At 40.1% G+C, this 12,585-nt stretch overlaps 1 protein-coding gene across 2 annotated transcripts; it reads right to left on the reverse strand.

Annotated features, from left to right (window-relative positions):
• Positions 1-427: 427 nt before the first annotated feature.
• Positions 428-7,898, reverse strand: LOC122168253 (fructosamine 3 kinase related protein). 2 transcript variants are annotated; one of them, XM_042833441.1, is made up of 6 exons: positions 7,748-7,898; positions 5,287-5,438; positions 4,148-4,239; positions 3,561-3,643; positions 3,052-3,174; positions 428-2,315 (listed from the first exon to the last, which is right to left on the reverse strand). In XM_042833441.1, the coding sequence occupies exons 1-6, from the start codon at positions 7,886-7,888 to the stop codon at positions 1,977-1,979; spliced, it is 930 nt and encodes a 309-aa protein (XP_042689375.1). In that variant the 5' UTR covers positions 7,889-7,898; the 3' UTR covers positions 428-1,976. The 2 variants fall into 2 exon arrangements, with proteins under 2 accessions (XP_042689375.1, XP_042689376.1); XM_042833442.1 differs by having other exon boundaries at positions 7,776-7,863.
• Positions 7,899-12,585: the final 4,687 nt, after the last annotated feature.

Raw genomic sequence — 12,585 nt, forward strand, 5'->3', positions numbered from 1 at the left:
TTGAAGATTCACAAACCCAGCAATTTTGTTAAGTAACTTTTGCCTTTTTCGGAAGATATGTGAAAAAGAGCTATGAAAAGATCTGAACAGACTGACTACTGACAACAATTCTTCAATCAGCTTTGTTGTGGAACGCGAAGTTTGCAGGATTGGTGTAAGAACATGGGCACAGTGGGTGCAGTTCATCAAGAGTATCCACATAGCTGACAAAACACACAGCTGAAAAACTTTGTATCAGTTGAGGTCCTATCTGCATGGGAACAATTACTTATGTTTTTTCCAGTGACAGGGTACTCCAAATTAAGATGTATGGCCGTGCTTCCATCGCTGCCTTCGTTGACCATCGTGTCCAACAAACTAGGGACTTAGCATTCCCCAAGAATGAAAGCAAGCTGTAATGTTTTAATTCAGAAAAGAGAGACAATGATAAGCAGTAGGGAAAACTTTTTATTATGAAACAAGACAAAAGGAACAGCTATTCTACCAAGCAAGGCTTTACAACTTTTTGCAGCAAAAGTTCAACAGCCAGTGAGTACAGCGGTAGAACTATGCGAAGTTATATCAAGTGATTGGCTTCTCTAAAATTGCTTCCAATCCTTACAAATAACTGCAAAACCAACAACTAGAAAACTTTCAATCATCTTCCAATATCCAGTGAAAAATATTTTTAATTCAAATAATTCCCAAACACTTAAAGTTCATGTTAGGAGTCGTGCATTTATCTCACCAACCTGGCACTCCTGCACTGCAATTTCATTACCAGCCTATACCAACAACAGCAGGATTACAGTTTTAGTATTATCTTGAAAGTGCAACAAGCAGCTAATCTGCAAAGCTATCATTAAATCATTTCTGGCAGTGATGAAGAGTTGCTGTTCTGTAAGTTACATTTTAACTTCTTTTGGTTCCGTGTCTCTTATCCCAAGAGCTAAAAAGTGCACTTAGTGGGTACTGAAAAAAATAAGTTAACTTACGGCACCTGTAAGCTAAACTACATAACTTATGTGAGGAATATGCCACAATTTGATAGCATTACCCTGTGGGCAATGACAGCAATCAAGAAGTGCACCTTCCTGATAATGAGAGAGTGCCTCTTCACATGATGTCCACAAGTAGAGCATCTTACTTGAGAAAAACTGCTATCAGACAAAAGTGTAACTCAGAAAACAGAGCTAGTTTCAGTGAAAATAAAATTACTCTAGGTGGGAACTGGGGAACTGGCAGCTGGCAAGCACAGAACAGCCTACAGAAAGGTCATGTGGCATCAAAACACGCATCAAAAAAATACAAATTTCACACTGCTTTTCAACAGAACGAGAAGCAGTCTCCATTCAATGAAATTGCATTAACAAAATGATTAACAAGTCCAAATCTCTTTTTACAGTTTCAATTACACAATAGTCTTGTTGGCTGTCCAAATATTTTGTTAATACTGTTTCCATGCACCTAACCAGAAATTAAGACTTGAAGGGATCTGAGAGGCCTACCATGGAACAGGCAGGAGGAACAGCAAAAAACAAGGAGCAAATTTTCTAGCCATCTGCTCAGTAATTAAGAAAAGCAGATCTCCATTTCACAAACACTCCACTAATATTTTCCATTAGAGTACAAATGCAATCGCTGGCATTTCTCTACTCTTAAGAGCAACTGGTCCCTAAGAAATCTTCCAAATAATTTACACTCGAGTGCTTTGATGTCTATTCACTTGCCTAGTCTCAAGCACACGATGCCTTCTTGACATCAATGGATCTTTTATACAACCAAATAAGCTCCTTCATTTCCCTCTCCAACTAAAACAGCTAAAAAGGGATGAATAAGCCATACCTGGTACTCACAAGGACTCATTGATTCTAGGTCTTAAGCTGGGCAATGGGGTCGAGGATCTAACAGCTACTTTAACATTGCCATCCCTGTAGTTGCATCACCAAGTGACACTTATCCAGGCAACACAAGCAGCATCCTGCTTGAGCAAGAGGTCACTTCACCAGATTTCTCATAATGTTTAGAGAAGACCCTCTGTATCCTGAACCAAAATGGTTCCAATGGTTCATGTAGTGAAAAAGCTGATAAAGCTTTAGACGCTTTTCAAACCCTGGAGCTTTGGGAATTTTACTGTGATAAGCAGAGTAAAAAGAACTGCTGAAACCACCAAACATCCCAGCTATTGCAAGCTCATACTCTGAATGGCCATAGAAGGAAGCTGGATCAAAGATAATTGGACCAGAATCATCCTCTGCAACATTTCCTCCCCAGAGATCTCCATGCAGGAGAGCAGGAACAATTTCTACATCACAAAACAAACTGGGTATCTTCAGCTGCAGGGGAAGAAAAGCAAGACATATCAGTAATAAATCTGTGAGTGATTATAGGGTTTTATCCACATAGAAGCAAAGGTTGCTGAGCATGAATTCAACTTTCTTAAAAATCAGTTTAAAAAAAATTAAGTTGGAACACCAGAGGACCTCATCAACAGAGATGCAGATTAATTAAAAGAATTTCTATTTTCACTCAAAAGGAAGCAGATGAAAACCAGTCACTGAACTGTTCATGTGCTTTTTTAGCATTCAAAATTTCAAAATGTAAAACTAAATTCAGCTACGTTGCATTTAACAGATTTAAAAAATAATATTAAGCAAACTCACTTTATCATTATTAGAAAGCTCAGGATACTCCTGACAATCTTGAAAAGATTTCCACAAAACAGCACCCAAACGTCTCATAGTGCAGTCACTTAATCAGACACAAATCTTAAACAAAGAAGAGCATCCAGAACAGCACTCCAAGTATACATTCCTCATCACAAATGTTTTTGAGGGAAAGAGAAATGTGACCTTGATCTAGAATTTCCCAGACAGTAAGGCCAAATGGCATTTGGCACACATTCATTTTAGAGTATAGGGTGACTTGCAAAAGCCAGTGAAACTCAGGCTAAAAGGCATTTCAATGTCTAAAAGCTGGAGTCTTTGAGTGTCTTACCAACAGCACTGAGGCATAACAAGGAGGAACTCTGTTTTATGACAAGAAAATCTAAACAACTGAAAGAACTTTTACCTGAAGTCGTGCCCAAAGTTCTCTTGCTTCCCTGTCTCCTGAATTCTTTTCAATCATATCCATTTGGGGCTGGATTCTTTGTCTGGCAAAGAAAGTCACCCAGTCAGTCTGCCAGTCATTCACCTGAAGGAAGAGGATTGCAGATGTTGGTTCTGCATCACACAATAGACAGCTTTTCTTTTTTCAAATATAACTTTGGAGGAATATACAACTTCATGCTGAGAACACCCCGAATAGTAAATGTTACGATTTTAATAAAAAGTATCTTAAAATGTTAAAATAGGGGAAAAATACTGAGCAATAAAATACAAAAAAAAAAGACAAGGTATGAATGTCTAATGCATCTGTAAGTGGTGTCCAAGGCACAACTTTCTTTCACAGGCTAAACAACGCTTTTTCTTTTTAAAACGTCAGAGATAAATGAATTTCTATTACAATATTTGTGGCCCTTTGTTCAGGGCAAAATAAAATAAAATAAAATTCTATCACTCTCATGAAGTGCAACCTACCTGTGGAAGATAGCCACAGCAGGTAACTGTATGAAAGCCAAATTGATCCACAAACTGGACTTCCATTTGCCCTTGCCCTTTACCTTTCAAACCAAAGACAAAAATCCAATACCAATGACAAGATTCTAAGCATCTAAATTACAAATGGACCTTAAAAACTACACAATGAAAGGTAGAAAGCTTTTCCTACTGAGATTTTTTTTTTAAATTGCATGTTAATATACTGCTCATTACAATGGGTGCTGCTGTCAGTTAACTTTAGAGCTCAATGTAAATTAACCACGATATAAATTCATCACCAGATTTTGAGGTAGTAGATCTGCTCTGATATCCTGTCCTTGTAGAAGCCACGGTTCAGGATTTCAAGGGTCCAAACTGAATAATCATTTTGCTTACAGAAGTCCAAAATAGAACAAACAGAAGCAAAACAACAAACCCATCCCCACTGAGCCTGAGTGTTTCTTCCACAAATATTCTTAGGCCATCTTTAGTGGAAGAAGAAAATATATCCTGAAATAGCAGAAGCTAATTTAACTGTTTCATAAATTATTAACTAGGTTAAACTCATTCACAGCTGTGTACTGTACCAACTGTGCTCTCTTCTTTCTTCAGCTTCTCTCCAAGTTGCTGGTTATGAAGGTGGAGATCAGCCAGTTGAGTTCCAAGCTTTGATGAATGCCTAGAAACAAAAGCATCCTTAGCAAAGATGACAGAACTCAGACTCTTCTTTTTATCTGTCACTCATTCTGTCGTCTTCTCTCTAAAAGGCCTATGAGACCAAAGAGTATGATGGCCTTCATTGTATCTTCTCTTTTTAATTCTTAAATAACAGTTTGCCCTTTACACAGTTCAGGAAAGTCCTGCTGTAATTACAAACAATTCTCGCAGCCAATTGCCTCCCATGTGAATGACACTGTGCTACTTCTCCTGTCTCTCACCTCTCACATCTCTCCCTAGTTCTAAAGGCAGTCATGTAAGGCAAGGTCATTTCTCCATGTTCTTCTCATTAACACATATCATAGCAACCTCCTGAAATTTGTTGGTTGAGGATGCATATGTACCCTTCTTCTTAGTCAGCAAAAACACAACAGAATTTCTGCTCCTCCTGTTGGAGCTCACCGAGTTGTCTTAACCAATTAGAAACTAAGCTGGCTGCAGAAATTCTGAGACTAAAACAGGAAATCAGCTATGCCCATCTCCTAATGAAACTGCAGGGAAATACTCATCGCTTTTTAAGTTACTCAAGCATTTGCAACAAAGAAGGGCCAAAGGCTTAAAGCCATCAACATCAACGTGAGAACTATTGAAAAAATAAAATGAAATCTGGATGCAATCATGTTTGGAAGTGGCTTTCCATTTTCATGACAAGAAATAATAAACACTGGTTCTTATATCAAATACAAGCATGTAAAACAGCTGACCAAATAAGTAGTTTACTGTAGTCCTTACTGTAAAAAACAACCATTTAAAAATAATTAAGTATTATAAAATTAAACAACACACACACTTACTGATGTATGACCTGACTTACTAGCTGAAGTATTCTGATGTATTTTATGTATTTCATACAGTTCTCTGCTACATAAATTCCTAGAAGTATCTTGACCTTGAAAAAAAATTCACACCCCCCCCCCCCCCCCCAAGAAAAAAGATATTTACAAGATATTTAATTGCCATGGCAGCCAACACTTCTGACAAAAGAAGCAATGATACTGCTGTGTTTTACCTGTTTAAGCCTCTCATTTCCAAATGTTCCATCACAAACAGAGTAGTGACCCCAGGCAGGTCTATAACTTTGATGGGTTTAGGCACTTTTATTGTCTCTGTTTTCAGGATGGCTTCTAAACTGGCCATTTCTCCCTCAAACATTCTTCTAGCCTGTCAAATATTAAAGGAAAGCATTAATCTCTATTAACACCAGTCACAGGTAGAGAAAATTATTTCATAAAAACAATCAAGGCTGTAAACACTAAATACAAACAAAGAACAAGTAGGTTAATGCATGTACAAGACAGAGATAGATCCAAACAACCTCATCTGACAACTGGTTTAGAATTAGATTTCACTTCATAATGTGATTCCATTAAGGGGACTTAATTTCTGCCATGCTCTATAAACACAAAACCAACTTTGTTTACAATAGAAAGAATATAACTCATGTATATAAAATGTAAGTGATATTTTATTAATTGACCATGAAGCAAATGACTAGGAAGATACATTTCTGCAATTATAATTCACTTTGAATAACATGTATTCTCTTGAGTTTCTCCACTGACATCAGAGGCACTAATCACATGAAGAAATACTGCTCTAGAAGAGTTACACGGAGTTGCAGAAGACACACGGGAAATTGGTAATCTGAGGGTAAAAGCAATAAAAATAAAAATGAAAGCAATAAAATATAATGAATAAAACAGGAACAGAATACAAGCCCCATTACTAACACACAGAATACAGTGAGAAGACCGTTTACAACAGACATCGACTTAAAATTCCACAACCGAAAGATAAAAGAATGAAATATTGCTACAATGCCTTTGGAGGAAATCTGTAAACTCTGCAATTCTATCTACATCATCATAACAGTAGCTCTGTTATGATGACTCTAATAGTTAGAATTAACTCTAATAGTTGGAAAAAAAACAGCGTTTTCTAGAGGATTTTGTTTTTTTTAAAGAAACTGCTGATATATACACTGCACTGCATTACAACTGCTTGGCAAAGTTTGCTTTAATCAGCATTTGCAATCCACAGACACGAGCAAAATAATTATTATATTAAAAAAAACAAAACAAAACAAAACAAAACAATTACTGAATAGAAAACCTTTCCAGATCTTTTTCCATGGCCCTATCTCGTAATTAACTGCACTGAATCCCTAAAAACGCACTGAACAAAAGCCTCAGTAGAACGGATGTGTTTCACAGAATGGCCAGGGTTGGAAAGGACCTCAAGGATCATGAATCTCCAACCCCCCTGCCACATGCAGGGCCACCAACCTCCACGTTTAATGCTAAACCAGGCTGCCCAGGGCCCCATCCAACCTGGCCTTGAACACCTCCAGGGACGGAGCATCCACAGCCTCTCTGGGCAGCTGTTCCAGCACCTCACCACTCTGGGTAAAGAATTTTCCCCTGATGTCCGACCTCAATCTCCCCTCCCTCAACTTAAGAACATTTTCCCTTGTCCTGCTGTTATCAACCCTTTCAAAGAGTTGATTCCCCTCCCCTCTGTAGGCTCCCTTTAGGTATTGAAATGCTGCAATGAGTTCATCCCACAGCCTTCTTTTCTCCAGGCTGGACAATCCCAGCTCTCTCAGCCTGTCCTCATAGGGGAGGTGCTCCAGTCCCCTGATCATCCTAGTGGCCCTCCTCTGGACCCTCTCCAACAGCAAGTTTCAATTCAGAGCCTTTTCAGCCTCACACAGAGCACCACAGCCTGCCAGTGTTTTGCTTCCTTACCACCTACAGTGCATCAATCTTTGGTTCCCTGACACAATCAGGGAGCATCAACAAATTTAGAACCATCTATAGGTGCAAGCAAACTTTAAAAACGATTCTTTGTTATTAAATGCAAATAGAAGTTCTTTGGTTAGTCCAATGAAACTGTCCACTTGGCTGCCACAAGCACAGAGTACCTTTAAAGTAAATTCCACCCAATCTTGATTTTTTTATACAAGCACACCATATACGAATGCTGTGCTCTATCATCTGTCAAAGGCAGACGGTTACTTTCTACAGCAGCTGGCAATGGATGTTGAAAGAACAAAGCAGAAAGTCGTGGACAACTGAGCATCATTGATTGTGAAAAGCTCCCTACTGAAGGAAACGAGTGGTTGTTAGCACAAATTAACACGCATGTCCTCACTCAATACAGCTCTCTGGATACTTCCACAGCACGTGCAGCTGCAGCGATGCAGCACTGCTCCTGCCCTGTATCAGAGACCAGCAGCAGGGGACAAGCTGCCAAACCAAGCAGATCTCCAAGCTCAGCAGCAGGCCAGTTCCTGGACTCCAGCTGCCTACCCGCTACCGTCTGAGGCCAGCCGGCCAACCTCACCTCCCCCCTCACAAAGAGGCTCAGCCCATCCCAGCCCGCCTCCAAGGAGCGGCCGCCCTCACAGAACCCCGCGCCGAACCAGAGTCTCGCCACACGCACCCCCCCCCCAACCCCCCCCCCCCCACCTCCGGCTTAGAGTTGCTCTTCACATACACCCGGCCGCCGTCCGTTTCATAGCTCTGGCCCTGGCTGATACAACCGCCTCCCGAGTGCCCGGTAGCGCGGAGCACCGCGGTGCCCAGCTCCCGCCTCAGCGCTTCCTCCATGCCGCCTGCCGCGACCAGCGCCCAACTGAGCATGCGCGGAGCGGCTGCGCGGTGCGACGGGGGGCGGGGCCGGCAAGATGGCGGTGTCGTGTGAGGTGAGGGGCGATGGCTGGGCAGGGTGCTGGGCGCTGCTGGGTGTAGCTGACGGGAGCGGGCTGGCTAAAGGCGAGCGCTCAGCTGTGACTTCTGAGGGCGATGGCCTTTGTTTTTGTGTTAGCTTCTCTGCAGTCCGTTAGTGTTGGACGTGAGTCAGCGTCGATCAGAGATAAACAGTAAATCCCTTTTCTTCCCATTAGACTTTTGGGGTGACCTCGTAGGTAACTTCGTTAAATATTTAGTCAACTTTATCGAAAATACAAGTTTCCAAGTGTAGAAGCTGGAAGAGCTCCTACTAATCCTTTTTATTCAGGTCTCTGTTAGTCTGAGATATATATTTTGATTTTATATACATATTTTTATATTTTATATTATATTATATATTATGTTTTATATATTTTTATAAATTATTTTCTTAATGCCTGTGGTCTCACTGGTTTCAATAGAAGAACTGAAGTTCCTTCTTCCCAGAAATGTCCCTACTTTTCATTTTCAAGCCTTCCCATATGTCTTTATTATTTATTTTCTTTTCAGCTGCAGCGTCTTTATGGACAAACTGATGTTTTGGAGTTTGGCAGGATGTCTGGATTTATAACAGTCCAGACAGAACTACCTTGAATGTTTTTGCTATGCTGATACATTTCTGTCTTCTTCTACAGTGCCTGCAGAGATCAGCTGTGTGCTGCGTTTGTACCAAATCCAAACCTTGTGCTCTCTATACTATCTTATGACATTCATTGTACCGTAATTGTTTCTGTGCTTCATGTATTTACTTCCTTGGAAAGCACACTGTGTGAAGATACCATCAAGAGCAAATGAGCCACACGTTTTGTGCACAAGAAATGTGACATCTCTGTTTTGTCAGATTTACTGCATGTACCAAGACTATTCACGTGGCGGGTTGGCATTGTAATTGGTGCTTTTTAGAAGTACATATTCGTTGTCAGTCTAAAAAAATTACAAATTGACGCACGATGGCTTCAGCTTGGGCTTTTAGCCACTCCAAATATGTGAAAAACATGCAAAGTTTTGCCTGCAGAAGGCTGGTATAACTGCCTTTTTGTGCAGCTGAGCAGTAATTCACTTAACAGTTGGCTGTAAAAGGCATCACTGTTTGTAGATGTGACAATGATAGGTTGAAGCTGCGTGTCTTAAACAGAACCAGGGATAGTGTAGTGCCATGAGAGTATGGGAATAGAAATGGAATATCTTTTTGCATTCCCCAATTCATTTTCATTCCTAGATTTTCATTTTTGATGTATATTGGCTCTCCTGAGTTGTTGTAAAAAATATCCTTAAACCTGCATTGCAAAGATCAGGTTCAGATAACTGCTGTGGCTGTTGAAGAATGACTGAGATGATGCTGAAGGAAACCTAATTCTCTGTTTGGAAGAGGATTCGACAAGCTTTATTTCGGCCTTCTTATTCAGAGAACAAAAAAGTAGTGTTTTTCAATAAGACTTGCTCTTCTGTAGTTTCTAACAAATTATGAGATTTTGAATGATTTAACATGACCCGCACCGTTTGTTGGGGTTTTTTTGTTGTTGTTTTTTTGTTTTGTTTTGTAAATAAATGACATGATTGCAGTTTTTTTTTTAATTTCCTGTTGTTGTTTTCTTGGGGTTTTTTTAGGTTTCTTATTTTGACAAAACATTTAAATCTATTAATCATGAATTCTAATTGTTTTCTATTAAAGTAGAATTTAAATGTGTGGTTCAGTGTTCAAACACTAAGTTGTAGATTTTCCAAACTGTCAGTAAATAGTCACTAAGGGACAACATAAGGAACAGCAAGCAATTGCACTTAATTGCATGGAATTTAATTGGATTGTATTGCTTTCTGATTGCATCTGATCAGATAGGATGTAACAGAATTTTGGCCAAAACTGTAATGTCAAACTCATTGCGTGGTGGACGTAATCTGGGGGAGGAACTGGCAGCGTGCTTTGTGAATTAGAAAGTAAGCATTCTGGAAGATCCTCAGCAAGACACACAAGACATAGCATTCCTAAAGGCACCATGGGGCATCTTTGCAGGAGGCCCTGGCTCCCAACTCCTGCAGGTGTTGGAGAAGTAGGATTTGGGAGCTGTTCCCTCACAGATAACCTTTGTAGTGCATGTTCTAACTTCAAGCTCTTTGTGAGCCTGCTGCATGCTGCCTTTGGCCTCTGTTCCATAGATTACTGTCACCATTTGAAATAAACCACTGAGTCAGGCTGCAGATGTACTTACCGAGGATTATAAAACAACCCTTAGCTGAAACCCTGTACTGAAATTGTTCGTGCAGTGCAGGTCTGTATGCCACAAAAGGCATGTAGCACTGTGGGTTGACTTTGTAATAACTCTTTCTTGCCTGCCTCCACTCTTTCCCCCTCCCTCCCCCCATATCATTCATTCCTACTGGAGTATTTTGAAAAGCTTGCAGTAGGCTATTGAACCCACCCACTTTCCTCTGCACTGTTGGGGTTCAATAGCAATATTTACCTTGTTCTGGTGCCTGTGTAGCGGTTAACTTTCTGTTTAAAATAGTATTTCTTTCTGTGGAGGAGAAGATAACTGGCATGCTGGGCTGCAAATTATTTGGTGAGTCACCAGTTAATACACACGTCCTGAATAGAAAAGCACTGCAGCTGCTAATTGCTGTTTACTGCTTGACATTATGTACAAGAAAAGAAAAGGTAATTGGTATGTACAGCCTTTTATTAGGTGGTTTATATATACAAGTGGCAAATACACAGAGGGGCTTTTTAGGCTCTACTTCTGTAAACATATAAGTCATATGCTGTGGGCTCTTTTTGTCTTTTTTCCTCTCCCACATCCATGGATAAGCTGCGGGGGTGGATCAGGAAGGATGTAGGACTTTCTATCAGAGAAAGAGATGATTTATAAGACAGTCATTGGCGTTTGCTGTTAGAGCTCTTCTTTCTCTCTGAACATAATTTGCCCTGAGAGAGAAATAAAATTCCTCAAGTCATCTGTGTGAGAAAATAAGTGGAAACGAACTGAGAAGTTTCATGATCAAAACAAGACTGACCTTAAAAAGTGGAATTTTGCTATCGTTCTGATTATGCAGAAACACTGAAATCCGTGTTTCCACGTGTGCTTATTTGCAGAGCCAATGCCTCCATGGGTTCATTTTCGGTAGTTTCTGAAGCCATTTCATGGGTGTGATTTGGGGTGGAATCTGAGTGAAAGTGAGAGAAATGCCAAAGGGCTTGTTCTTACTTGCTGCAGAAACAGGAATCAGAGAGGTTTCTGTTGTTCTGTTTTTGTTGCTGTTTTTCCCCAGGGATGAGTTTTTACGCTTTGTCTCCCTCTGTTTTTGATACAGCCTTTGCCATATTGCCAGTGTGTTTGATTGCTGTCAAATTTCTGCCTTTTCAACGACCCGAGGAAGAACAATGTTAATATATATAACTTTAATAATGAGAAGATTTTATGCTCTTTGTGAGGGTTAAAAAAAAAAAAAAGCATTGAGTCTCGATTGGTTTTTTGTTGTTGTTTTCAGTAAATATAGCTGCCACTTCAGATGTTTGAGAGTTTCTGCTGGTTTTTTTGCTTCTTTATTAATCCTGACAAAGATGTTATTTGCAATTGCGACTCAGGCTTAGCCTACTTCTATATGGCACAGTAGAACTCTATATGTATCACTGTTTATTTAAATCATACTTGCTGCTGCCCTTGATCAGGTTGTCTTAGTGCTTGAAAGTGGATTACAAAATGCATTTTCTTGTCTGTCATTCAGCCAGGTGATGGGTTAAAGATCTGTGGGCGTATTCGAGTTTCCCAGTTCCTGTATAAAGTACAGCCAAGAGCTGCCCTCAGAATAAACCTGGGCTTGGCACAGATTGGTTCTAAACGTGATTAGATATAAGCATGAGATAAGGGGAACTAGTTGGGAAATGGAAACATTTTGGAATTCTACTGTCTGTGGCATCGAAAAAGTCCTTGAAAAGCATTGGTTCTTTCATTTGTAACAATTGATGAGTGAAAAGCTTCAGATTAAAAGAAATTTAATTTACAAGTTCAGGATTATGCAAATGCTTGGTTGTTTTTTTTTTTCTCTTCTGTAGTGAACTTTGGGAAAAATTAAACACAATTTCAGTAAAGCAAAATATAATGATTAGTTTGTACTTAATTTTTTTTTCTTACAGCATCTGAAAGCACTCCAGTGAGAGTTGTGGGTTAAATCCCATGACAGTCTGTACTGGATGTGGCAAATCGCTCTGGGAAGCTGAGGCAGAAAGAATTGGAGGGAGCTGGCTGAGTTCATAAAGGAAATCTCTGCTGGAAGTGGGATCGGAGCACAGTTTCCTGATGCCCAGGGCTGTACTGCATAGCAGGAATACAAAGGTCTGCTCTGCTTGCATTTAGCCCATTGAAAACTGAGATGTACGCTCGGATGACGCATCAGGAAGAAGAGCACATCTCCGTGTACATCTTCGACAGCAAAGCACTGGAGCCTGGGAAACTGTTGTTTGTTGTTGTAAATTATCTTCCCCACTTCCAGCTGGACTTGGACTTTTTATGAAGAATATGTAACTGTTGGATGCAGAAGTACAGCAGTGAGGGGATTGTCTGCCCTACTGTGGGAATGTGATG

This window comes from Centrocercus urophasianus, unplaced genomic scaffold (assembly GCF_019232065.1).
Source record: "Centrocercus urophasianus isolate 14NV4802_14NV808 unplaced genomic scaffold, USGS_Curo_1.0 seq_41, whole genome shotgun sequence".
NCBI classification, from domain to species: domain Eukaryota; kingdom Metazoa; phylum Chordata; class Aves; order Galliformes; family Phasianidae; genus Centrocercus; species Centrocercus urophasianus.